General features: G+C 43.9%; 1 protein-coding gene across 1 annotated transcript; it reads right to left on the reverse strand.

The window, feature by feature from the left end:
- Positions 1-27,832, reverse strand: CIBAR1 (CBY1 interacting BAR domain containing 1). Its single transcript, XM_083187065.1, has 9 exons — positions 27,677-27,832; positions 25,203-25,437; positions 23,313-23,381; positions 21,988-22,089; positions 18,510-18,515; positions 16,090-16,194; positions 14,988-15,101; positions 8,571-8,675; positions 1-3,131 (listed from the first exon to the last, which is right to left on the reverse strand). The coding sequence occupies exons 1-9, from the start codon at positions 27,727-27,729 to the stop codon at positions 3,051-3,053; spliced, it is 870 nt and encodes a 289-aa protein (XP_083043191.1). The 5' UTR covers positions 27,730-27,832; the 3' UTR covers positions 1-3,050.

Below are 27,832 nucleotides of genomic sequence, written 5' to 3' on the forward strand. Positions count from 1 at the left end.
TGAGGGTTATTGAACTTTTATTACTTTAGAATACAGAGGAACCACAGGATTTGCAAATTATTTTAAAACACAAATTACATTTTTTTTCACACTTTCTGTTTTTTTTTTTTTATTATATTTTAAGTTTTTGAGATACTGTGAATAACATTTAAAATTCAGAAATTGTATTTCTAATTTGTCTTTTGAGCACCTACACCAGTGGTGTCAAACTCATGGCCCTGCAGCTGTTGTGGAGCTACACGTCCCAGCATGCCCTGCCACAGTTTTAGCAATCCATGATATCTGTGGCAGGGCATGCTGGGATGTGTAGTTCCACAACAGCTGGAGGGCAATGAGTTTGACACCACTGACCTACACAAATACTGTCCTGTGTTGGTGTTTATGGTCTCCAGAATAGCCTGTAGCATCTCTTACATATCAGATGACACATTTGTGAGAGGATCTAATGAACATGTTCATATATAATATATTTATACTGGTGTATTATTACTTTTGTGTGCAGTCACTGAAACAGTGGTGCGGGGTGGCGCTTCCTCCCCAATTTGAAGTCACAAGCCTCCTGCTGTCGTAGACCATGTGTAGAAGATCGTGACTTTGTGGCCTCTGCTAAGCGCCATAATGAATTAGTGGAGAAATGAACGTGCAAATACCTTCTGTGTGCAGTGTGTGTGTGTGTGTGTGTGTCTTGGCATTTCACTAGAACAGTGGTAGCCAACAGTTCACATTTTCCAGACAACCTAGCTGCTGCACAGCTGCACTCATTAATCACTGACACATTTTAAAAGATCCACAGATGGAGCTAATTAGCTCACTTGTGATTCTGTGAGGAGACCTGCAAAACATGCACTGTTGGTAGCTCTCGAGGACTAGGGTTGGCTACCCCAGCACTAGAACATTAGTCAGATTACAGTTCACAACTCAGTCAGCTGGTCTACTACAGGATTTCTCAAACTCAGTCCTCAGGACTCCACAAAGTTCACATTTTCCAGGTCACCCGGCAGGTGCACTCATTACTGACTGACATTTTAAAAGATCCACAGGTGGAGCTAATTATTCTAACTTGTGATTCTGTGAGGAGACCTGCAAAACATGCACTGTGTGGGGTCCTGACAGCTGAGTTTGAGAAACTGTGGTCTACTCTACCTATGCACTACACATTCTGAAACCTATTGCACAACCCTCATATAATACATATCCACAGAAACTATATACATTACCAATACACAATCACATGAAGTACATACAGATTTAATAGGTTCTCTTTTTATTAAAAATGAATTACAAAAATGGCTGCTGCAATATAGCAGCTTAGAATGAAATGTCTTCCTCATTTTATGACATTTTCATGTGGAATGAAAGAACATATCAACTATGGCAAATATGTGAAAGCAGGTGTTCTTTTTAATGCACTTTAGACAACGGTCAAACCCTTGGTTACAAGGTATAACCTTCTAACTCAGAAGTAAAAACATGGTTTTATAATACTTTTATTGTATGTAGGATTTAATGACTAACATAATGGTAATGTGAACAACAACACCGGCTGAACGAGTATGAAGGGACCAGTAAATAACTCCCAAAGTTCTGTACTACTGGCATGGAAGAGAATAAAGTGTATAATAATACATGTCAACCTAAACAAATATACAAGTGGTTCCCAAACTTTTTTGAATCCCCAAATCCTAGAGCATCAGAATGATTTTCACAGTACTTCTAGGCCAGGCATGTCCAAACTGTGGTCCTCCAGCTGTTGATGAAACTCCACATCCCAGCATGCCTTGCCATAGTTTTAGCATTCCCTAATAGCCAAACTGTGCCAAGGCATGATGGGACTTGTAGTTTTACAACAGCTGGAGGGCCATGGTTTGGACATACCTGCTGTAGGCCAATTAAGTTTATTTTTGAGAAATTCAGTGAAAAAAAAAATGAAAATAAGTAAACTATGTTTACATGGCATCCTCTGGTTATGTGGTGAGGGGGTAAGGATCGTACGATAGACCGTGTCTAGATCAACACCAAAAAGGTTAACATTCCCAGTTGGAGACCACATGGATGGTAAGGCCAAAAAAACACCGAAATGTCAATCTTTGATGTGATCCTATTGACTGTTAACCAATACAATGTAGACCCCATCATCTAGATCCCATGGCGAGGGACAAGATTCACTTGTTTGTCCACATATTTTATTATTGGAAGCCAGTAGCACTGGTTTTGCCGATTACATTGACCATGAACATGTTGACTAGTTCCTGGACCACCAACCCGAGGAACCCCTGCAAGAGCCCCAAGGCACACGGCTTAGGAACCACGGAATTAAAACAGTCAGTGTACTGCTGAGATACAATATTTGAAGGCACCAGTTTAATTAAAAAAATATATATAAAGATCAGTCCATTTAATAATCATTTTCATATTTTCCAAGTGGCTATACCATCTATTACTCAGACCAGATAGGAGAATGGTATTGTAGGACAAAAAGTAAATATGAGAACTGTACAAATACTGCGTTAACAGTACAATATTTTTGCGCTGAAGTACTCACTTCAATACAACCAAATTTAATCCTATTTAATAAGATTAAGATGTCAAATACTGGTTCACGTCACATTAAGCCTTCCCAGGATGCACAGCTCTGGTGGATCAGTAGCAGATACAGAGCTCCTACCCTCCAGCTTTTGTGAAACTACAAGTCCCATCATGCCTTGCCACAGTTTTGCTATTAGGGAATGCTAAAACGATGGCAAGGAATGCTGGGATGCTTAGTTTCCCAACAGCTGGAAGACCACAGTTTGGCCATGCCTGATCTAAGGCTATAGCGACTTAGTGCCTGTACATATTACATTGGTTAATGCATCAACTGTTTCACTACTCCTCTGAGACTGAAAGCCAGTACTCATTTAGTAACGCAGCCATACAAAATCACTGCTAGACATCCAAATCAAGAGTTATATCAAAATTCATAAAAATGCTTGTTTATGTCGCAGCCGGCTGCATAACACATTACATTGCACTTTATTACATACATCAGCACTTGTTACAAGAACAAAATGTTAGTTATCATCTGTTGACTCATCCTCCTCTTCATCATCCTCCTCCTCCTCTTTTGGTTTGTTGCGGCTACCTGTAGATTGCTAACAGAATATAAAAATAATGAATATCTAAAATAAAAAAAGTGCATTTCCTTCAATTGCGTTTTGCACCTCTTAAGTATTATGACATGGAGTGTAAGACCGAAGCAAGTACAGTGTCACAATGTGTCATTTATACAAGCCACAACCAAGTATTAAACACTCACAAATTCTAAAACGTTAAAAGGTAAAGTAATCCCATTTTATAAGCTTGCTGTACGTTTTGACTTCTGACTCTATACACGTGTAAGGGGTGCATTAACCCTTGGAGTGCCAAGTGGATTTGTCAAAATTAGTGTGAAAATTGCTCAGCAATTTTATTCATCATAACGACCTTATATAGGAAATATAATCTTTTTTTTATACAACAATTTGGTACTTGTGAGTTATCCGGGCGTCCGATTTTTAAATCGGGTCGGATCGGGACATCGCATCGCATCGCATGCGACCATCGGATGCGATGCGATGCGATGCCCCGATTTTTCCATAGGAATCAATGTTAAAATGGACTGAGTCCATTTTAACATGGAATTCAATGGGAAAAAGGGTCCTTTTCATACCCCTACTATCCAAGTGGGCATGGAGTTGGATATAAACCTGTGGCGAGCGTAGCGAGCCACCGAGCCCGAAGCGTGGCGAGCGTAGCGAGCCCCGCGAGGGGACACAGAATACCGTCCGCTCGCCACGCTTCGGGCTCGGTGGCTCGCTACGCTCGCCACAGGTTTATATCCAACTCCATGCCCACTTGGATAGTAGGGGTATGAAAAGGACCCCTTTTTCCATAGGATTCATTTTAACATTGATTCCTATGGAAAAATCGGGTCATCGCATCCGATGGTCGCATGCGATGCAATGCGATGCGATATCGCATCGCATCGCATCTGATTGTATGCCTTAACTTAAGGCATACAATCAAAAAATCGGACGCCCGGATAACTCACAAGTACCATTAATTTTTATTTGAATTTATATAACAAATGTGAGCAAATACAGATTATATTTTGACAAGTTCAATGCTTGACGAAGTAAGTACACTTGAATACAGCAGGGACTTCCCAGCATTGTGTGTTACAGGACTGTAACGCACGATGCAACACAAAATATGAATAAAGTACTTGCGTATTATATAAACATTAGCTTTGATAGGAATTATGCAGTGCTATACCCGATTCACTGAAACCAATGGCCATACTAGATGCAGTCGGTGGAATGCTAGCGAAACGCATATTACCAGTGACCATTTTTACTTCATTCAATGTGCATTTAATTAATGGGAACCAAATCCAATCCAGAATATATGAATATCAGAGGTCATGCTACATCTGGCATACAGTATGTAGGCGGACATTTTAGATTCTGACATATCTGCTTTTAAGAAACAGGGGGGGACATATCTGCTTTTAAGAAACAACTTAGTGCCTCACCAGTGTCATCACAAAAAAACACACCATAAACGTGCGAATGGGTCAAAGTGTAAGGCTGGTCATACACTAGTGCGATTTGGTCACTTTTTTTTATCAAATTCTGACTGATCAGGACGAGAAATCAGATGAAAAGCTGCAAATTGTATGTGATTTGTCTCCAAATCCGATCGGTTGCATGGTCCCATGTGCATCGGATCAGTCGGGGATCGGAAGTGCTGCACGCAACATCTGTCGGATCAGACAGCCTCTGGCAGCGGTGAATGGCATTGCATAGGCTATATCATATGCAAATGGACGGCATACGATATATCATATGTGATCTAGCCTTTAGCGTCTCTCTGTGTAGGGTAGGCTAGTTCCTAACAAATCAGAGAAACTGCCATATCCTTGTAACGCACAGAATACATAGATGGATGACTGGTGGTGGCGATTCCAGGCAGATGCTGATAGGAGGAAACCATGAGGAGTTCGGCAAGTATACTTACCTTCACCCCGCAGCTTAACCCTTTGCAAACAAAGCCGAACCATCCTTCCCACAGCTTACCCACTAAGGGCCTAAACTGAACCCCCCCCCCCCCGCCAAACGCTAACCCGCCTACTTACAATCTGACTCTTTTTTGGGGCACTCATTAAGAAAGTCCTAGGGTATACTCAGAGTAAGGTAACCTATCACTTTTATTGATTCTCATTAAAAAGATATGAGAGAGAGAGAGAGAGAGAGAGAGAGAGAGAGAGAGAGAGAGAGAGAGAGAGAGAGAGAGAGAGAGAGAGACCATACCCAAGCAATCCAATCAAATGATTAAAATTAGAGCAATCAGAATGGTGATCCTATAATTGATACCTTCATTGCTTTAATTTTTTAATAATAATTTAATTGCATGAAGGCAGAGACGTCGTATCCTTCCTACAAAGTTTACTAATGTTTACTTTGTTGCTATCTTTTTTTTTTTAATAATAATATAAGTGCACGAAGGCAGTGAAGTGGGCCCTTATTCAGATCTGATTGCAGTACAAATGTGTTCTCAAAATGGGCAAAATCATGTGCACTGCAGGTGGGGCAGATGTAACATGTACAGAGAGAGTTAAATTTGGGTGGGGCATGTTGAAACGGAAATGTAAATTGCAGTGTAAAAATAATGCAACCCGTATTTACCCTGCACAGAAACAAAATAACTCGCACAAATCTAACTCTATACATGTTACATCAGCTCCACATGCAGTGCACATGGTTTTGCCCATTTTGAGAACAGCGCACCAGTGACAGCTGCACAGACGGCCCAGCACATCTGCCACCTCTCCAGCATCCTGCCCTGACGGGCAGAAAAGGTGGCACTGTCCAAGTGTGCTATACCGGCGGCCACACGCACACCAGCAGGACAAGCGCCAAACCCAGCACCTACCAGCCGCAGTCCTCCTCCAACCCTGACAGCGTGTCTGTGATCGCTGCACACGCTGATCCAGCTATACCTCCAATTGTCCAGGGTTCCTGAACCCCACACTGATGGACAGTGAAGGGCAGCCTGGCTCCAGCGTGCCCTGCTTCAGCCAACCCGGTCCACAACAGCATGACAGCCGCCTCTGGAGGCAGACCCGCCGGCACCTCACATGCAGCCCATGCCCTGACAGCAGCGCACCTAGTAGATGCCGTCAGCATCTGACAGCCGCTTCATCATTCATTGAAGCCCCTTTACCAGGAGCAACTGCGGCTAACCTGGCTACCCCTCACACCGCCACAGAATCCTTATTATCCGTCCTCCCTCCCGCTCGGTTTTCCAGCCATTCCATTCAAGGAGGATATTATACAGGTACCAGGGGAGTTACCCATATTATAGCCCACTGCTGCATTTACACGCACATTGAAAGTTATTAACCTTGTTTGAAGCGCAGACACGATCGCCATAGATTGCCACACCCACACATACAATTTGATCTACTCAGTTACCTGGTATAGACACAATCCCAGCCTACACAATTCCAGTTTGACTTTATCAAGAACTTTGTGGCAATTTGGGCATCTGCAAAATCAGTGTAAATCCTATTGTGGCATGCCAGTTGTGATTTAAAAACAAACCAATTTTTACCTGGGTTTGCAACAAGTTAATCAACGTTTAAATCTATTTTCTATATAATCTACATTGTAGAACTTGACCAATTATTTCTTTATTTCCTTTTTTCACGCTCTCTCTCATCCCTGAATTGAGGGATGGTACCCTGCAATGTCCTATGATATCCGGGCTCCATAACCTCTCCAACGGGGACAGCAGAAGAGCTTTATGCCCCTGTTGTCTATATTAAAAATCGATACACTTCTGTTACAATTGTAGCCAAAAGTTTTGAACAGCATTAAGACACAAAAAAGCTTGGAATCATCATATATGTCTATATGTGTAATGCAGAATTATGCTACTGATACTAATAATGCGGTCAACAAATCTCATCTTTTAAAGAGAAAGTGTGTGGCCTTCACTGTGCTCTGATTATTAATACCCCTTTCACAAACTAATTGCCGGGTACAAGCCGTTTTTAAATGGTAATTAGTGCAATGTGAAAGGGGTTACCGTGTCCTTTAACCGGGTAGCAACACGGCAATACGAACCGGTAAAAAAAAGCAGAGTTCTTAGCGGTGTGAACAGGTTAAACGGGTCGAGCAACCTGTTTTCCGTTCACACAATGGAGGGGGCAGCGCCAGCTCTAAGCACTGCCTCCTCCCCTGCCCCCGATGACACGCCGACTACCCGCCGCGCCCCCAGATGACGGCAGCAAACCGGCAATAATGCCGGTTCGCTGTGATGTGAACATCCCAAAATGAAGGTTCGCACCGGGACTGACCCGTTTCACAGTCCCGGTGCGAACCTTCATTTTGCAATGTGAAAGCAGCATAAGTATCAGTTCTTGATCGAACCTTGCTACTGTTGCCATCAAGGAGGTTCCAAGGATGCTTCAAAAATCTTATTCTTTGAATAGAAACGGTGTTGCATCTGCTGAGCTTTGATAATTTCTACATGTTCATTTAGGAGTCAAGCCTCTGCATATTTGACAGTTTTGCTGTTTCTGTCATGATGTACAGATCTGTGAGTTGATTAACCTGCTGCTTAACACAGATCGTTACAAAGTGGAGGTAATTTGATTGATTGAAGTACATTACTCTATTAGTAAACTTTGTAGGAAGGATACGACGTCTCTGCCTTCATGCAATTAAATTATTATTAAAAAATTAAAGCAATGAAGGTATCAATTATAGGATTATCATTCTACTTGTTCTAATCATTTGATTGGATTGTTTGGGTCTTGGCTCCGTAAGCAATTTAGCAATTAGTGGAGTTCCTTAATTGTTTTTAAATTCTTTTTGAGGTCTGAATCATCGAAGTTGTCTAGCTGGATGCTCCTAAAACCCTCTATTCTGTTATGTCTACTCATGAGTATCTTTATACTGTAAAATAAAAATATGTGTGTGTATGGAATTTTTTTTAATGAGAATCAATAAAAGTGATATTTTACCCTACTCGGAGTACTCACATATGTGCAAGTGAAAGCATACCCTAGGACTTTATTAACGAGTGCCCCCCCCAAAAAAAAGAGTCTTCTTTTCTACTTGTAAATAAATAGTTTGTCTTTCTAATGATAACATGCCAACATCGATTAGAATGTTGGCACCGGAACCTCGGCTGCTGACAGTCAGATTGTAAGTAGGTGGGTTAGCGTTTGGGGGGGGGGGAGGTTTAGGGGGTAATCTGCTTTCTGACTCTGGGAGCACCACCAACCACTGTAATTTTAGGGTGATGAGTTCTGTCACACCCTTCTCTCAAAGATAGGTGAAGTTGGTCTCTAACTAAAATTTTGAACCTCCAAAATATCGTATAATTAAGGACCATTTGGTGTAGAAATCTTGTGCGGATCAAAAAAGTGTTTGCCTAAAGATATACTATTCAATGATTAATATCAAGGAGGGCATTGTTGGTAAAAGGTGATACTGTCAAATGAAATATAATTCTATAAGTTGATAAAATGTAGTTCTTACCGATAAGGAAGCTGACCTTCTGGAACTTGTCCCAGTCCTTGAATTGGCACGAACTATATCAAGACGAGACTGAAAATCAGGCGGATGGAGAGAACTTCGGAAGGTCTAAAAAATTCAATGAAGATTAAGCCAAGAATATAATGTTTGTTAAATAAAACAAAAATATACATAAGTGCATAGAGCAAGAAAGAAAAACAGTACTTTCGTACGTACCAATAAATCACTTTCTTCGTAGGGTACTCTGGGAGTCATTAAGATGGGTTATAGATGGGCAATTAGAGAAACCCAGAACTTTAAATATTTTTAGTGTGTAACTGGCTCCTCCCCCTCTATGCCCCTCCCCCAGACCAGTAAAGAAACTGTGCCCTAGTAGAGACAGCAATACGAATAACGGGAGGATAAACAGAACACGAACAACTACAGAACATGAACAACAGAAGACGCACATGTAGAAGCCATAACTATAGGCAAAGAACTGCAGCCAAATACACCTACCAAATGCTGGAAGAACAGTGCAGGGTGGGCGTCCAGTGTACCCTATGGACTCAGAAAAAGGGGTTTTATTGGTAAGAACCAAAATCCTACTCTCTTTCCCCCCTTAGGGTATCCTAGGAGTTTTTACAATGGGGATGTCCCAGAGCCTCCCTAATGGGCGGGATAGCCCTGAAAATAATGCAAAACGGCGCAGCCAAACGGACTTTCAGCCGCAGTGTCGGCACGACACAATTGCAAAGTAGACGCCCAGGAAGGAGCCACCGAACAGGTGGATGAGCAGAAACCGATTAGGTACCGGACGAGAGGCCGCAGCGTAAGCCTGACTTATAGCAAAACGCAACCAGCAAGCTATGGACTGCATTGAAGCTGGCCAACCCTGCTTATTTGCGATATACAGGAGAATCTGTTTTACAATAAAATTAGCTGTTCTGTCCACATAAATGCAAAGAGCCCATACCACATCCAAAGACCTTGTAGCGGTCGAATCTTGAGGCAACACTGGTACCACAATCGGTTGATTAACGTGAAACGCAGTAACCACCTCAGGTAGAAAAGTCTCCGCCCTGTCCTCATGAAAATTTAGATGAAGGAGAACACCACGACAGAGCTCCCAACTCAGACACTTACCTAGCAGAGGCGATGATAAGCAACAAAGCTATCTTCCAAGACAGGTACTTTAAGTCTACAGAGGCTCAAAACAAAGCAGAATCCCAAAACTACAAAACTAAAGTAAGATCCCATGGAGAAGAAGGTGGAACAAAATGGTGATTGAAGCCTAATGACGCCCTGAAAAAACAGCTGCACGTCTGTCAGAGAAGCCAGATGCCTCTGGAGGAATATTATTAGGGTCAAAACTTGCATCTTGTGTGAACAGACATAAGCTTGTCTGGAACCCAGCATGCAGGAAATGAAGAAGACGGCTCAAGCGGATAGTAACCGCTGGTAGCTGCCTCTTCTCGCACTAGAGTATATACACCTTCCAAATTCTGTAATAAAGTGCAGAAGTTACTGGCTTGTGCGCTCGAACCATGGTTGGAATAACCACAGATGGAATGCCCCGCCATCTTAGTACTTCACGTTCAACAGCCATGCTGTCAAACAAAGCAGCTATAAGTCTTGATAGACAAAAATGACCCAGTTGAAGGAGATCCTCGTTAAAAGGCAGTGTCCAAGGCTCTTCCGCAAGCAGAAGATCAGGATACCAAGACCTACGAGAACAGTCGGGGGCACTCAGAATGACTGCCACCTGCTCGTTTCACCCGTTTGAGAAATCTTGGAAGAGGGAGGAAGGGTGGAAATGCGCAAGCCATCTGGAATGGCCATGGAGCAGTCAAGGCATCTACTGCCAGAGCCCCGAGATCCCAGGTTTGGGAGTAGTACAGGGGAAAGCGTGCATTGAGATGGGACGCCATGAGGTGTATCGAAGGAAAACCCCAGCGAGCTGCTGGAACACCTCCTGGTGAATGGTCCATTCCCCTGGATGGAAATCGTGTCTGCTGAGATAGTCTGCCTCCCATAAGCTGTACCTCTTGCATTGAAACTCTGCTCCTTGTACCACCCTACTGGTTTATATGTCTGTGATGCTTGTATCCTGAGAAGAGGAGAAGCCAAACACAATGCTCTGTAAATCACTATCAATTCCAGAAGATTGATGGGCAGTAAGGTTTTCTGACAAGACCAACAACCCTGAAAACAGTGTTCCAGAGACACAGCTTCCCAACCTCGAAGGATGGCATCAGTCGTCAAGAGGACCCAAGTTCTTAGGCTGAACTTGCGACCCCTTAACAGATTCTCCTCCTTTAACCACCACAAGAGTGAGAGTCTTGTTTTTGGTGATAATCTGACTAGCTTTTGTAGATAAAGGTGGGATCACGGCCATTGGGACAGGCGATTCAATTGGAATGTCCGAGAATGGAATCTGCTGGTTCGGATCCAGTGGATATTTGTCGAAATTTATGATCCACCTGTTCCTAACTAGCACTTGGATCAATAGAAAACTGATGCAAGCCCTCCATGGTAGGAGCCTTGATGAGAAGGTCGTAGAGATAGGGTATTAGGTTTACCCCTCGCATCCGCAGATGAGCCATCATCACCGCTATTACCTTGGTGAATACCTGAGGAGCTGTAAAGAGTCACCCAGAACTGGTAATGCGAAGACAGTACCGCAAATACTTCTGATGGGGCTGCCAGATTGGAATATAAAGATAAGTGTCCCTGATATCCAAAGACATCAGAAGCTCTCAGTCATCCAGGCCTACAATGACTGAGCACAAAGATACAATTTCTGAGAATCTTCAAGTCTAAGATGGATTCAGAGACTTCAAGTTCAGAATGGGTCTGACCGAGCCATATGGCTTGGGGACCACAAATAGAGTGGAGTAGAACCCCTGGTTCCACTGATGAAGAGAAACTGGAGCCAGAACTCCTGAATGCAACAAGTTGAGTATTGCACCCAACACCACCTGGCGTTTGTCTTCCGAAAGAGGAAAAGCAAAGCGGTGGAAGAACCTCGAATTCCAATCTATACCCTTCTGAGATTATATATCTGACCCAAGCGTCCGTGCTGGTTCATTTCCAAAGGGCCGAAAATCCTTGTGGAGATATGCAGCAGATTCACATATGTTTTCTGCTACAGTGATTAACCCAGTACGGTCTAATCCAGGCATGTCCAACCTGCGGCCCTCCAGCTGTTGTGAAACTACACATCCCAGAATGCCTTGCCATAGTTTTAGCATTCTCTGATAGCAAAACGGTGGCAAGTCATGATGGGGCTTGTAGTTTCACAACAGCTGGAGGGCCGCAGGTTGGATATGCCTGGCCTAAACTGTCCTGTAAACCTGCAGATAATTGATCTGCCCAAGTTTCCACTGCCTTGTTCACCCAGGGTCCAACTAGAGTAGGCCATAAGGCTAACCCTGAAATAGAATAAAACGGTACTTGTGTAGTTTCACGGCGTCCGATATATCGGTTGCGATATCGGCCGATATATTGATGCAATCCGAAGCGATTTTTGACCTGTTCATTACCCCACTATCCACTACGCATGGAGATGATTTTATATAGTGTGGCGAGCGAAGCGAGCTTCGCAAGGGGACGCGGATTACTGCGCTCGCCACACTATATAAAATCAACTCCATGCGTAGTGGATAGTGGGGATATGAACAGGTCAAAAATCACTTTGGATCGCATCCGATATATCGGCCGATATCGCATCCGATATATCGGGCGCCGTGAAACTACACTAATACCAATAAAACTTCTTAAGAATGTTTTCCTACTTCCTACCCGTCTGATCTTTTAAGGTTGTAGACCCAGGTACTGGGAGTGCAGTCTTTTGTCAATTTAGAGACCGAATAATAAACCGTAGGTGGAGACTTTCACTTAACCCTATTCTCCGGAGGAAACGGATAGGAGAAAAAAAAATGTTTTGGGATAATAATTTTTTGTCTGGGTGAGCCCACGCAGCAGCCCAGAGAAGTTGGAAATGTGACAGCAACCTTATACGGCCTACACATGCCGATATTAAGGCATTTTCTAAGCGATTTTGCTTAGTTTGGCAAAGAAAATGCCCTCACATCGGTGTGTGTGTGGGGACTATAATATAGAGAAATGCGTGTCCACGCGTCTTTGTCGCTGGCCGAGATTGATGGACAGTGTCCATCAATCTCGGCAGGGTTCTCTCACCGGAGAACACTAGCGCTGTCTGCTCGCTTAGCACACAGAGCTGACAGCTCGCTCTGTGTGTGGGCTGTCAGCTCTGTGTGCTGAGCAGAACGGCCCGACATAGCACAGCTAGGTCGTCCTACACACATCGGCATGTGTGTAGAGCCCATTAGGCTTCCTTGCAAAGAAGGAAAGCTGAGCTGGGGTGGGATCAGAATCAGGAACCCCTGATTCACTGCCAGTATCAGTGCACAGGGTCCTCAGGGTCTTCTGCATGAATCTCTTCCTCAGAAACCTGCTCGAACTCCTCCACTTCTAGCAAAGTAGTCTCCTCAGACTGCAATACAGGAGGGAGTGGAGAAAAGATTAACACAGCTCCTGGTCCAAAAAATGGCCGCCCCCCTCGTGTACTGGAGCATCTCAGCTAAGCTCAGTCCTCTCTCCCATGATGGTAAATGCAGGAGCGTGCACCCCGGATCGCTTTATTCAGCACAGTGAGCGGTGGATTAAAAACTGTAGTGCACATATTAAGAACGCGGGCCGCCTCTATTGGCGATCCTGTACAGTGAAGTAGAGCTATGACCGGAGGAGAGGAGGGCTGAAAAAAAGAGAGTGCACCAGAGATGTCTTTTCTCCCCCTGCCATATACCATGGAGCCCTGCTAAAACACCAGGGGGTACTTACCAGTGGCATCTTCAGCCAGCTCCTGGTGGTGGCGGCTCTCTGCTGGATGTAAGGACACCAGGGACAGATATCCCTGCAGCCAGGACCTGGGCTTCAAGCCTGCAGGGCGGGACCGGTCCCCCCCGGCAGCTCCCCATGTTGCAGGCTGATAGTGTCAAACACTCAGCCTGTTGCAGCTAGTAAAAAGCTAATTAATAATCAAATAACAACTCTGGAGCTCTCCTGGTCACATAGGGAGAGGAGTCTGTTACACACTAACAAAATTGAAAGTGCCCGGCACCTTCAATAGCACATTTATACCCCATTGTAAGGACTCCCAGCATACCCTATGGAGGAGAGAAACGTTTAAGGAAGCACAAATATGTTTCTATCAGCCATGTCTCTATCTATAGGTGTCTACTGCCCATCAGTCTCCGAAACACTGCCATCTGCTGGCAGAGCGTGAAACTACATAGAAACTACTAGCCATACAATGGTGGTTATGCAGCTAAGCCGACCAAGTTGCAAACATTTAAAACAAAACCTTAGAAAAAAAAAAAAAGAAGTCATGTTTATATGATTACTGGGTGGTCTGTCCATTCCAGGCCAATTCAGATAGCCCCTACAATACACCATCGGGAGGGCAACCAGGGATGTGGGTGAAGGGGATGTCCAATGCTACTTCTTAGTATCAATGTTAAGTTTGAACAGCATATACTGCATATTGGTGCGCTCGGGGGCACTTATCCACAGGATGTATTAGCACATATACAAATGTATCGGACAATAGCCACGCAGTTAAAAACAATAACTGGTGTGCCAGTGTCCGTTCACCAAACACGTTGGGTCCCTGTGTGGGATTTTCTCAACATTAAATGGAGGTTTATGAAGGAACCTTATGCACGAGCTGCATTCCAGCTCAGCCTCTGGGACACATTTAACTGTTCAGTTCTTGGGTGATTCACATCAATTTAGGATCAATTGGTCACTAAGGAGGATTTAGAGAATCTACTGGGGTGAAAGACACAGGTCACATGACACATAACAAGAACTGTATCTTCTCATTGCTAGAGGACAAAGGGATCTCCATAACAGAAAAGATCAGGAGTGACCAGAAGGTGAACATTCTACTTAAATTAATTACCAACCTTGGGAGTAGAGGATACCACAAGCTTTGTCTTCTCTCCCTCTTTGTGGGTGATAATAATAATAGAAAAGGCAGATTTTCTATTACACTTCATTATTAAAGATCTCAAAGTACAGAGGGGCAGACGTCACATTAATACGCTTATTGCTTCAAAAAACTGTTCAATAAGTCTTGTTTCAATTTATGGATTGCAGGTTCTATTTGTACTGTCCATACACACAATATATCAAAGCACAGAGATGACTGTTGGTGGGGTTATCAACGATCAGAATATCGATACCCATATCCCAAATGAGGGAATCCCTGGTCATCTCAAGAGCACTCTGTAATTGTGCAATATAGGTTTTATAGTCTACGTATGAGTGACAACAATGATAATGAGATAATTACTATTCCAATCATTAATAAGCACAAGTATGATTGTGCCCTGGAACACAGAGGGGGCTTACCTCCAGATCTTCCTCCTCATCAATGTCTTCTATATGATGAAACGCAGCAGTCAGCACTTCCAGGGCCTTCCCATGGAACAACATTTCAATTGTAACAAACTCACTAAATATTTTCTGGAAAAAACCCAAAAACAAGAATAATACTATGAATGGACATTGATATAGTAAACAAAATGTATAAATACAACTAAAAGTATAGTTCCATCTAAGCCAAGCACACATTGGCTGATGAATCGGCTATCTCCCGATATGTCTGATACGGAGTTGGCTGCGCAGCACAGCCAATGGCAGATACATCTTGTTTCTGTGGGGTCTTAGCATAACAGCTGAGCAGGCATTTTCTGGATATTCTGACTGACATGATGGTGCGATTGGTAAGTGTGTGCACTTATAGCGAACTGCCACTCTTTTGGCACAATGGTGGTTCCATCGTGATGTTCAGATGTGTACGCCTTAGGCATTGAACAGATCAATTTAAAAAATAGACAAGTTGACTCAGTATTCTGATGATCTAATAATGCTCACCAGAAGTGTATTGTGGAGGGAAACCGTATCCGTTATGTGTGGAAGTAGAGTGAGAGGGATAGAACATACACATGGTATGACTATGGCAGGCTAGTAGAATTGATATACTGGATTGGGCTGCTTTAAAAAGGTGTGTCAGTCTAAGAAGGCTTTATTTAAGCACATATATTCTTCTCCAGTAGAAGACAGGCTCTCTTACACAGTATATCCAGGATTACCTGCAAAGTGAAAACTCTACAGCAATGCAGTATAACAGTCTGTATTCATCATCTGATTTTTTTGGAGTTATCTAGAAACATTTTTTTTTTAATTCTGATACAAGACACTGGGGTATAGATAAGGTGTGTGGGGCCTTGCCCCCTCCCTTATCGGAAACCTTATCGGGAGGTCTGTGGCCATCAAGGAAAAGAAGCTCTGTTCCAAACAAACGCACATTTTACCAGGCTCAACACCAAACCTCTATGGATTTTTTTTTTTGCTATTCCCAAGGACCCCCTTCAAAAATAAGCCACATTTATTGTAAGTATATTGTAATTTTTCAGGTAAGACCATTATATACAGATAGTGTTTAACTTACTTTAATATCTTTTATTTTCTGTTTTTCAAAGTTATCTATGTCTTCCTCAAGGTGGCGACTTATTCGAGCTGCATCCATCGTCGCTCTCTGTAGTTCTGTTTCAGCCTTAAACACAGGTAGAAGAGAAGCAGCTATTGAACCCTATACTGTAAGTCAAGTGGCCTGAAATAAACACACATTACAAAGAAGAAACATAGAATTTGAAGAAGGGATGTCAATCCCGGGGCATTTTTTCAATGTGAAAAATGCTCATTCCAGGGAGTCCCTGCATGCGCAGTACAATCCTGACATCATAGGATTGGAAACTCCTATCTTAAGGCCCCCATACATTAGGCCGACTTGTCCTTAGGACAAGTCGGACCCAATTCTCCTGTGAGCCGCCCGGGAGCTCCCCGGGAGGCTCACATACAATTTGGCACTTGATGAGCCAAATTTGACATGTGATAAATTGCTTGCGATTTATCACGTCGGGGAGTAGGGGGCGAGCGATGAGGTGCAGGGTGGTGGCGGTCATCATCATCAGGGTGGAGCAGTGTGACGGGCGGCGAGTGCTGACCTGGCCGGCGGTGCGATGATCACAGTCTCTCATTCAGCAGCGATGCGGGACGGGACGCGCAGTGGCGGGTATTAGATTTTTAAAAAACCTGTCAAATGACTGGCCGTTCTCTGATTGGCTGCTGAATGAGAGACTGTGATCATCACACTGCCGGCCAGGTCAGCACTCGCCGGCAGCCGCCAGCCAAGTGCTCAGGGACCCGCTGACCATCACACTGCTCCCCCGGTCAGTCTGCATGCATATGCCTGTCAGGTGGGCAGGCATATGCATACAGGGAGGTCGGACGTGATCATACATGCTGACCATCCGACCTCCCTGATCCGGTCCGACGCGCACGGGACCGCCCATCAGATCGGATCAGATATCACACACCTGTGATTTTGGGCTGATTTCACCCGGTTATCGGCCCAAAGTGCCGAAATCGGATGAAATCGTCCCAAAGTCGCATAGTGTATGGGGGCCTTTAGTATTGAAATCCTGGGATTGGCGACCCTAATTTGAAGGCAGAAAAGAACCACTTGGCCCATCTAGTCTGCCACGAATATATACATATATATTCAATGTTCTGTAATGGCTGAAAGTGGTTGCAAGGTCAGCAGTGATTTCAGTCATTTCTATTTGCACTAAATTAGGAAAAAATATTTATGCATACTAATATGTGTGTCATATTCTTGACGAACATTAAAGTCCCATACACACTGGGCGACTGAGCTGAAAGCCGTTGAAAACAGCAAGTTTGAGCGGTTTTCTGCTCAAAGCCGCCCAGTGTGTATGACCCGTTGTTGAGCGGTGAGCGCTCCTGCATCATCGCCGGGAAAGCCGCTCAACTGTGCGGCTTTGAGGACGGCTTTGCATAGCGCTGCGCTATGCAAAGCCGTCGTCCCCCCACTGACGGCGCCGGGCAGGGGGAAAGCTACTCAGTTTCAATGCACTGAGCGGCTTACCCCCCAGCGATGACAGTGATCAACGCTGTCCATACACCCTGGGCATAATCGCCCAGTGTGAATGGACCTTAATGGTTTAGTTAAGAATTCCTTGCTACTGTAAGAATATATACAATTTAATGACGTTGGCAGATACACTATAAGCGTTTTATAAAGAAAATATGCCGAATATCCCCCTATAATTACCTATTTGATCTTAACTCTTTGAGTGACAAATTTGTCAAAAATAGTTGTGAAAATTGGCAAGCAAACCTTTTTTTATTAAACCCTGTGAGTACCAACGCTGCTGTGAGGGATCCTCAAAATATCCGTTAAAAATGCCGGCGCCGCTCACATGTTATTTGGGTGCAATATTTAATTAAACTTCAATCAATTGACTTGGCTGGATTTGTATTTATTTATACTGAAAGAACAGTCGCTGTGAGCGGCGCTGGCATTTTTAGCAGATAGTAGTAGTAGTAGTAGTTAGTTTATTTAAAAGGCGCCACAAAGTGTCCGCAGCGCCGTACATAGCAATAGATATTGTGCCAAATGTATTAAGCCTGGTTAAGAGATAAACTGGAGATAAAGTGGAAGGAGATAACGCACCAGCCAATCAGCTGTGTTTGAAATACGACAGCTGGGAGTTGATTGGCTGCTGCGCTATCTCTTTCCACTTTATCTCTTCGCCAGGCTTAATACATCTGCCCCAATATGAGGATCGCTCACAGCAATGTTGGCACTCAATGGGTTAAAACTGTTGAAGTGACACCGCCTAAATGAGATGTAAGGAGCTGTGGCCTTGCTTGGGTAACACGTCAAAATCACTAGGTTACTAGTTACAGTAGTGTGAAAATTAATTGAAATTCATAAATTGTGTAAGAATGAAAAAAAAAGTAGTCGATCCACTGGATTTGAGTTCACGGGAACGGCGTTCATACCTGTGACTTTATATTGATTAAGGAAGATAAAAAATAGATAAAATGCATTATACACAACAAAATGAAAATCTTGAGTGCATTAATTAGCATTATAGAACTTACTATAAACATAATAAATTCCTAGGTTAGACTTTGCTTTCCAGGGACTCAGAGAAATAGGAGCACTTTAAGCTGCAGTTATATTTAAATGAATGGGATTTTGTAGGCCGCCAGCCAGCAGATTTCTTGCACGAAGTAATAGGGGCAAGAAGAAGAATGCTAACTCAATCTCTACAATATTGAAGTTTAAGGGGAAGTATTGAAACGCGGTCGCTATTTCGGATTGTTGAATTGTAGGCCGTTTTTTTGGACAATCTGCAGCCATTTTCGGCAATCCTAGGCGTTTACGACACTCGGAAAAGTGAATTCCGACTGTCAAGTTGCAGTCGAGAGAAACTAAAACGGCCTGGGATTCGACAGTCGGAATCCCAGATTGAATACTCCCTTCAATCTGTCAGAGCAAGGATCCGGATTTTCTGGATATTTAATTCCACCCCCCCATTAACTTTTCATGGGTGCAATGGGAAACCTGAGTACAAATCCCACTCATCCTTTGCTGTAAATGGGTAAAAAGAAAGCTTTGATTTCATAAGTTTGTGGGGTCTGAACAAGTTATCTTACAACAGTGGTTCCCAAACTTTGTGCTGTGGAAACCTGGTGCTGCGGAGCACTTGCAGGGTGCCCTGGATGGTGGTCCAGGACCAATATCAAATTATTTATTATTATATTTATTGGTCAATGTAATAAAGCAAAACCAGTGATTTTGGATTGCAATCATAAAATATGTGGAAAAAAACAGAAGCAAATCCTGTCCTTCACCTCACAACTGAACCGAAGGATGACAAACACAAATTATTTAATTCCATACTTTTTCTAAACTTTTCAAAAATAAACTTTTTTCTTAGGGGCGCCACAAAAAGCTTTTACACTCTAGATCATTAAAAATAATTGATGCTGCCACAAGTTACTTATGTTGCATTAATATATATTAACTCACACCCAAACGCCAGTGGAACAGTTGGTATTTGGGAAAATACAAGCGGTATACAAATAAATATCTTCATAAAAACACCAAAAAACCTGTGGAAACCACAGTTATTTTAAAAACACATTACTTTAAAAAAAAAAAAAAATAATAAAAAAAAGTTTGTCAAATTGTAAAGATTCTATGGGGACAATATGGTTTTAAACATTTAAATAGAAATTATTTGTTTTAACAAACTAATGCCCTAATTCAGGTTGACTCGGTAAGCAGTGAACATCGCTGCTTACCGAGCGCCAGAGACAATTGCCCGAATACCAACCACCGAATCACCTCAGTACCATGTGAGATGATGTATTAGAGAACACATTCACTCGCATGCCTACGCTATCAGGAGAAATATTTAATGGCTGCTGGGGGTGTACCTGCGCACTGAGTGTTCCCTGATCGGACTAGCTTCAAAGCACTTTAATATAGTCTGACTCAAACTATACTAATATTGGTAGTCATAGGAAAATATTGGGGGTTAGTGCTGATCTTTGCCCTGGTGTGTGTAAAATTAAACATAAATTGTGTCTGACACACTGATGCAATATAGCAATGCTTTAACTGAGAAGTACCGAAAATAAATAAAATACAAGCAAGGTTGTAACACAATGATTGTAGCCTGCAACAGTGGTCTAAATTATATAAATACTTCTAGACAACTTTCTCCCCAAAAAGCTTGCGCACCGGGCTTGCTGCCGGTCTTGCCAAGGTGATTGGGGGTAAGCAGGGTGATTCCTTTGTTCAAAGTAAATTGTCCCAAAAGTTTGGTTGATGGTATTGCAAATGCAGAAAGTCTCTGTCTGAGTGCAGCATCCCGCTGCTCAGGCAAATGTCAAGATTCGGGTACCCCTTTAAACTTGCCACGGTGTGGGTGCGGGTTTTCGGAAGCGTTTACTGGTGGTGCAGCCTAGGGTGTGCCAGTGTGCAGACAGCCTGTCAAACGTGTTACCGCCGCACACGTGTGGTGCCCACAGCATGTAACGGTCCTGGGGGCTCTGGCGTGTGCACTGGAGCGGGTGACAGGATCACCTCGCCTTAACCGATAGTGTCGGTGTGTGCGTGGCGTCCCGCCGCCTGACTGGGAGCCCTCCTGCCTCTCGTGTAGAACCTGCCTCCTACTTACCCTTCCTCTCACAGATGGTCCTGCCGTGCCGCGTCCTCAGTTTCAGCGCTTGCTGTAGAATCTTCCGGGGTTGTGTCACAGAGTTGCCGGGCGGTGTTTGTGGGGGGTCCTGATTGTGGATAGTGTCCGTAATTCCTCAACGCGTTGAAAAAAGGAATCGCCATGCTTGCCCCCAATCACCTTGGCAAGACTGGCAGCAAGCCCGGTGCGCAAGCTTTTTGGGGAAAAAGTTGTCTAGAAGTATTTATATCATTTAGACCACTGTTCCAGACTACAATCATTGTGTTACAACCTTGCTTGTATTTTATTCATTTTCGATACTTCTCAGTAAAAGCATTGTTATATTGCATCAGTGTCAGACACAATTTATGTTTAATTTTACACACACCAGGGCAAAGCTCAGCACTAACCCCCAATATTTTCCTAGGAGAAATAATTAGATGGTCGCAGACCATCTAAGGATTTCTCCTGACTTTGCAACTGACTTATTTACGAGCGTTCGGACAAAGACTGCCCCTGGCAGGCATAGTCCCACTCGCATACCCATGGGAACCCCCCATGTGCGAGCCCTGTTTTCGCCCGTCCGGCCCGACTACCCCATTGCGAACGGCCCAGCAAATGTGCAACTCGCTGCTGCCGTTTGCTGTTGGGGTTTGCACATGCGCAAACCCGACCCTCGAGGCTAGGTCCAATTTCGGATCGCTACAAGCAATCCTGAATCGGCCCCCCAAGTGTGTGGGGTTCCTAGTGCACTACATATCTGAAACTCACTTTTTTCTTATATACAGATGGAGTACCTCTCATGCAGCTCCAGCGCTCGCCAGAATGCCCCCGCTGGCGATGAGGCGCTCCATCTGACTGTCACTCACTCATTGGTGGGGAGCGGAATCCCTGCCCATCTCTGCTTCACGGAGACCGTCAGGGTTGGGGGGGTGCAGGGAGGCGGTGGGGACTGACGGGGTGCTTTGTCAGAAGGGGGCGCACGAGCATCACGTGCGCAAACCTTCCAGTGGCTGGCGGGGGCTGGTGATTCTATTGCCAGGCCCCGGCTGAATGACGGGGGTAATCTGTATAATGTAATAAATGTAGTCCCAATGTGCATTTACTCTTATGATTCCCCTGCACCACAAACCAGGCTAAGCTGAGATGTACAGTACTTAAGCTGAAGGTTGCGGTTATGTGACACTATATAATGCCAAAAAAAATAAAAAATAAATAGTTTCCTAATAAAATCAAAAAAGACAAAAATTTGAACCCTCTGAAACCGACATTAATGAAAAGGATACAATAATTTGCCGATCCGATGGATTTCTCTGGCGAGTTTTCTCTAGTTGAGCCATCTGCTTTGCTTCTTTGTTCCTTGCATTTAACGTCCCTTTTAGCTCCTCCTACAAGAAACAGGAGTTGTAACATGTTATTTTTGCTACCATCAAGGATCCATCCTCTTTATGGTCATTGTGGGATTCTCATTTTTGGAGTTTCCAGTCACTGAGAAATCTCACATTATAAAACATGGGAATAGGTTTTTAAGATTACCTGTCTGATATTGAATTATTGACGTTGTTTATGAGAGGAGTTTGCATAGATTTTATTATTAATAATAATAATTATAAAAATTGATATATTTTAAAACAGATTATTTCACAAAGCAGTGCCCCAGCAAAGAAAGTCTTCTTTCCCTACTCTATTCCCGATCCCTCCCGACAGCCGTGATCCTGGCCCGTTTGCCCGACAGCAAATTGGCAGGCGGTATTCAATGTCCTGCCTGCCTATCAGCGAATAGGGGCCGTGTCCTCGAAAACGGCTGTGGATTGTCGATCTGCAGCCGGGATCACAACAATCCATGTCCGTTATCAACAGAACGGGCCTGACAGCTTTTAAAGTCGGGCGCGTTCTGCTATGATCCCTCTTCAATGCTGTCGCTAAAGACAGCATTGAATAGGGCTCCGCCGTTATTTCCCCCTTCGGGAATAGCGGCGGATGATTGCATCCCCCCTCTGAGGTGCATACAATATGTGCCAATATTTCCCGACAGTGAAATCTTTCTCAGCTGCTCAATGCTGCTGGTAACAACAGTATTACAGCCAGGGTGGTCAGGGTTTTCCAACAGTTGAAATCCCATATTGAATACCCTCCTAATAAGCTGCACAGTGTAGAATGGGGAGAGCACATAACCGGGAGGAAAAACATACTATTGTGTTGAAACATAACAACACAACATACTGAAAAATAAATAAATCACTAGTGAAAATACTAGGAATTTATACTTAAAAGAAGGCTTATGGTGTGTACACACGGTGAGATTCCTTTGCTATTATACTTAAGATTCCACTGCTATACAATCTTTGCTATCTCTGTACTATCTGCATACAATTCATGCTATCTTCATTAGATTTGCACTATATAGTCATTGCTGCCCTGTCTATCTGGGTTTCGATTTGTTCTGTCACGGGAGCGCGCATCGGGATCGCAAGGTAAAAAAACCTGGTGCGATCTGCATGCGATTTTGACTATATAGTCAAAATCTCGTGCTGGATGGTACCGTGTGTACACATTAGAAGTTTGACTTTACATGTGTGAAAGAAAAGAACACAACCAAGTGCACACCTACCCGTTTAAGCTTTACAATTGCCCCATAGTTTTTCAAAGGTGCAATAACTCTGGCTTCAAGTCTTTCAACCTGGTAATAAACCAAAGAGATTCAGGAAAATGCAATGACAATGCTAGTACATGTAATGAAAACTATCAATTCATGTTTATCCAATTATATGTTTCCCCTCAGAAATAAGGCGGTCTATGCATGTTCCTCTCCCACAAAACCGAATTTGAAATTTATGCCCATAATATTCGGGGTATGGATCATACAACAGTCATCAGGTCAGCACCAAAATTCTGACATGGAAAATGTCAACAACATTTTTTTTTTGTGTTAATTGTTGGCCCATCATCTAGATCCCATCTGTTTCTGAAAAGGAGAGACAAAACCAATGCATATTCTGCGGCATGACAGTACTCCAGTGTGATCTACAGCATCTATTGGGAAAATCTCCAGCATGTTGGGGGTCATTCAGGAACAGTTGCAACAGTCGGGTGCAAAGTACAGTTTTTGATACTTTGTGCATGACTAATTTTGCACATATGCGAACAGGCCCTGTGGCATAGGACACAGGATGGCATCAGGTTGACAGTCCTGGATGGGGAGGCGATGGGCCCCATTTGGAAGAACCGGAGGAGTGTCGCTGCCATTCAGGGAGAGGGAAGAGGTCAGAGAACTGCATTTTAGGACAGAGATTTCATGGCCTCTGTGATGAACGGCTTGAGCAGCACCATTGGAGCCTCCAGCTGCCCAATGGCGAGGAACGATCTGGGACACAGGGGGTTATTCTGGTTCACTCGCCATGGCAAATTCCTTCTCAAATGGACAAAACCATGTGCACTGCAGGGGGGGGGGGGGCAGATAGTTAGATTTGGGTGAGTTATTTTGTTTCTGTGCAGGGAAAATACTGGCTGCTTTATTTTTACACTGCAATATAGATCTCACCTTGAAGTAAAACCCCACCCACATCTAATTCTCTCTGCACAAGTAACATCTGCCCCACCTGCAGTGCACATGGTTTTGTCCATTTGAGAAGGAATTTGCCATTGCGAGTGAGCCATAAGCGAGTGAACCCACAGTTCGTATTACCACAACCGCAGCAGGAGGCCCCTGCTTGTAACAGACGCCAAGAAAGCAGCAGCGATAGTAACTGCAACCACACCTGAACCCCCCCATCACTGTGCTTGCAAAAACAGTGTAGATGGGAATGGAGCGAATAACAGTCAGTAAATACGTGAAAGTTATTATTTGTGGGTACTTGTGCAACACACGAATGGGAAGCAAATGTGCTAATACCATCTGAGTGGTGTGGTAAGAGTCCGTCATTTTCTGACAGTAAAGCTGGCCATACATCAGAAAAATCGATCTTAAGATCGATTGCGCTCATGATTGTGTACAATTTCCCTTGAAATCCCCGGCAGGCCTTGGTGGTTTTTGGACACACAATCAGTCATACAATCCATCTGATGCATGATTGTGTACACAAGATGTGCACACAATCTGCATACAATCCATCATACAATCCATCTGCTGATTGATTGTATGATTGTGTACACAAGATGTGCACACAATCTGCATACAATCCATCTTACAAATCAATTGAGATTGTATGATTGGGTACAATATCTTTCTGATGTATGGCCACCTTAAGACAAACATTTACAGAACGGCAACACAGAAGTAAAATATTTGACCCAACTTCACATTTTAAAGGAAGATAAAATGTGATTAAAAACCAAACAGAAATTAACTATGATCAACATTCACAGATTGATCTATAAAAGTTTCCACATATTCACAAACCTTTAGATACCGTACGCAGCATTTACAACCACTGGTTAGGAGTATCCTACAGTATGGAAATAACCCCTATATTGACAGTGACAGTATGTGAAGCTTCCATACCTCTGCCTGACGGTAGTCCTGGACCTTGGCAAGCTCATCCGCAAAACACTTCAAGCCATGCTTCAAATTTGGCGTCTCAGTGTCCGCATAAGCCTTGACCTCTGTCACTAGGAGATCCGCTTTGTCCCGTAGTCTGGCGGTTTTCCGTACATACCCAGCGTAGATTTGGCACAGCTCTCCGAAGTGTTTCTCCACATTACCCACAGCTTCTTGAAGCTGTCTTGTCTGATTGTCCCTAGAATGGAGTAAATTAGCACGTTATCTATAAACCTGAGAACTATTTCTTGTAGTATTCAAGAAAGAGACCCCTCTGGAATGTCATTTAAACAAAGTGACAAAAAAAAAAAATACTCATTCTGACAAATAAATAATGTGACTAATTGAATGCCCACCCTAAGTGCTGACATGTAAATCCCAACTAACAGTCGGAAACATAACAATTACCCATCTACATAACACGCCTGGCAAGTATTTCATCGTGTAGAGAAGCGAATATGTCTGAAAAAACATGCCCTAAGGTGCTTTTAAAAACAAGTGAACTAGAAGCCAATTTAGCCACCTGCCAAGTGTCTGAACACAGCGAGATACACTGCAAAGATCAGTGATCCCCATTTTTTCCATTCACCAGGCAAAGACAAATATATGCAGTGGGCAGGATAACAAAACAATTTAATGCCGCTGAAAAGAGTCTATACTGTATGTATGAACACACCAGGCAAAGAGGAATATGAATGCTCCTACAAGAGACTTGCTGTAACACATATCGATTAGCTATAAGGTAGTATGCAGGAGACCACCATACTGCACAGAGCTCTCTTTGCTACCCAGAGTGCCTCTTGCTAGAAACTGATAACTCGCTGGCAATTTACCTTTATTCAGCTTTCATTTAGTGTTGTTTGGGGAGCTTAATTATAAAGTGTTGGAAATCAATTGTTAAAGTGGTCTTATCTTAGTAGTTCATATATCCTGCTTTAGATTTGGTATGGCAGCAGCTCTCAAACTGTGGGTCCTGACCCCAAACCTTCTCAGCATGGCATTGCGACTCCATGTTGCTGACCGTCAGGCTGATGACTTTTCTAATCTCAGTCAGTGATTTCAGGAGTCTGACAAATTTGTTGAATCGTCTGTTATTTTAGACTCCTCCCATCACTTTCTGCCTCCACAATGCTGCCACGTAGTAGTAGTTAGTTTATTTATAAGGCTCCACAAAGTGTCCACAGCGCCATACATAGCAAACAAACAAATTACAAGGTAACGTACAGGGTGCGTTGATAAAATACAGCATAAATAGGGTATAGCCAGTAGAACTAAACTCAGCATCAGTTCTGAAGAAGGTGTCGAAATTGTCGAGGAGACTGAAGATGAAGTAGAGGAAGGGAAGAACAGGGCAGGAGCGGTAGGGTAGGGTGAGTACGTGAGGAAGGAGGGCCCTACTCATAAGAGTTAACAGGCTGCACACTCTACCACTACCTGGCCAGCAGCAAAAGGGCAAAGCAGTGCTGTGACTGGCGGGTGGGAAGAGGGCGGGGCCTAAAATATGCAAAATCACTAGATTTTAGGTAAAATATGCAATAACCAGTGAGAATGGGCAAAATATGCAAATGCATATAATCCTGTCTCTACTTATCAACTATGCTAAGAAACTAGTGTTCCCTATGTTTTGCAAAAAATAATAAAATGCACCCTACCCTAAAGGCCCATACACACTGGGCGACTCTGGGCTGCTTTCAGCTACAAAGCAGCACAGTGCGTACGATAAGCGGCGATGCTCGCTCCCACATTATCGATGGCCTTGCCGCTCATTATTACTGGCAGATGACTGGGGTGGACAGCTTTCCATTACATCTGCCCACCACCAGGAAAATCGCTAGAACGGGCAATGAAGGTCGCTGATTAAAACAGAGTCACTGAATGAGTAAGTTGCTGGTCGCAGGGGCATGCTCCTCCGACCAGTACTGGGCTGGACGCCATGTACACAAGGCGATATAGGCTTAAATTGCCCCATGGGTCTGGGGCTTTACAGTAGCAGCTTGGCCCATTATTATTATTTACAGTTTCTTAAATAGCGCAGCAGATTCCGTTGCGCTTTACAACGGACAACACTAACAAACGGTAAAACAGCCAGACATAGAGGTTGGAGGTACCTGCTGCAAGTTTACAATCTATAGGTTATATCTAGAGTCACACAGAGGATTATTTCCGGCCCCTGGGGCACTTCATATGGCCTGTGTACATTACATAAAAGGGAAGATTGCAGACACCCCTATTAGCAGGGTCCCTGTGCTGCTGCATACACACCTGGGCTGGGAGAACATGGCGGCACAGAGAGGGAGACCTCCGGGATGGGAAGGATCTAATGCGCCCAGATGAGACCCGTCCCTCCTCCAGTGCTCGGGAGCTGGGCCAGGGAACCACCGCTGGACTGCAGCCTCCTCCGCACTGCCAGCATAGCCGTCCCCGGGAACCCTGCTCACCTAGCGACGCTGCTGATCTCCAGCTCCTGCGTCTGCCAGTAGGGGCGGCTCATACTGATGATGATTACAGGACCAACGCGTCCTCCCGGCTACACACACCCAGCTCTCCTCCTCCAGCCGCGGCGTCACCTAGGAGACCGCGTTACCATGGCGCCT

Source organism: Crinia signifera, chromosome 5 (assembly GCF_055691185.1).
Source record: "Crinia signifera chromosome 5, ASM5569118v1, whole genome shotgun sequence".
NCBI classification, from domain to species: Eukaryota; Metazoa; Chordata; class Amphibia; order Anura; family Myobatrachidae; genus Crinia; species Crinia signifera.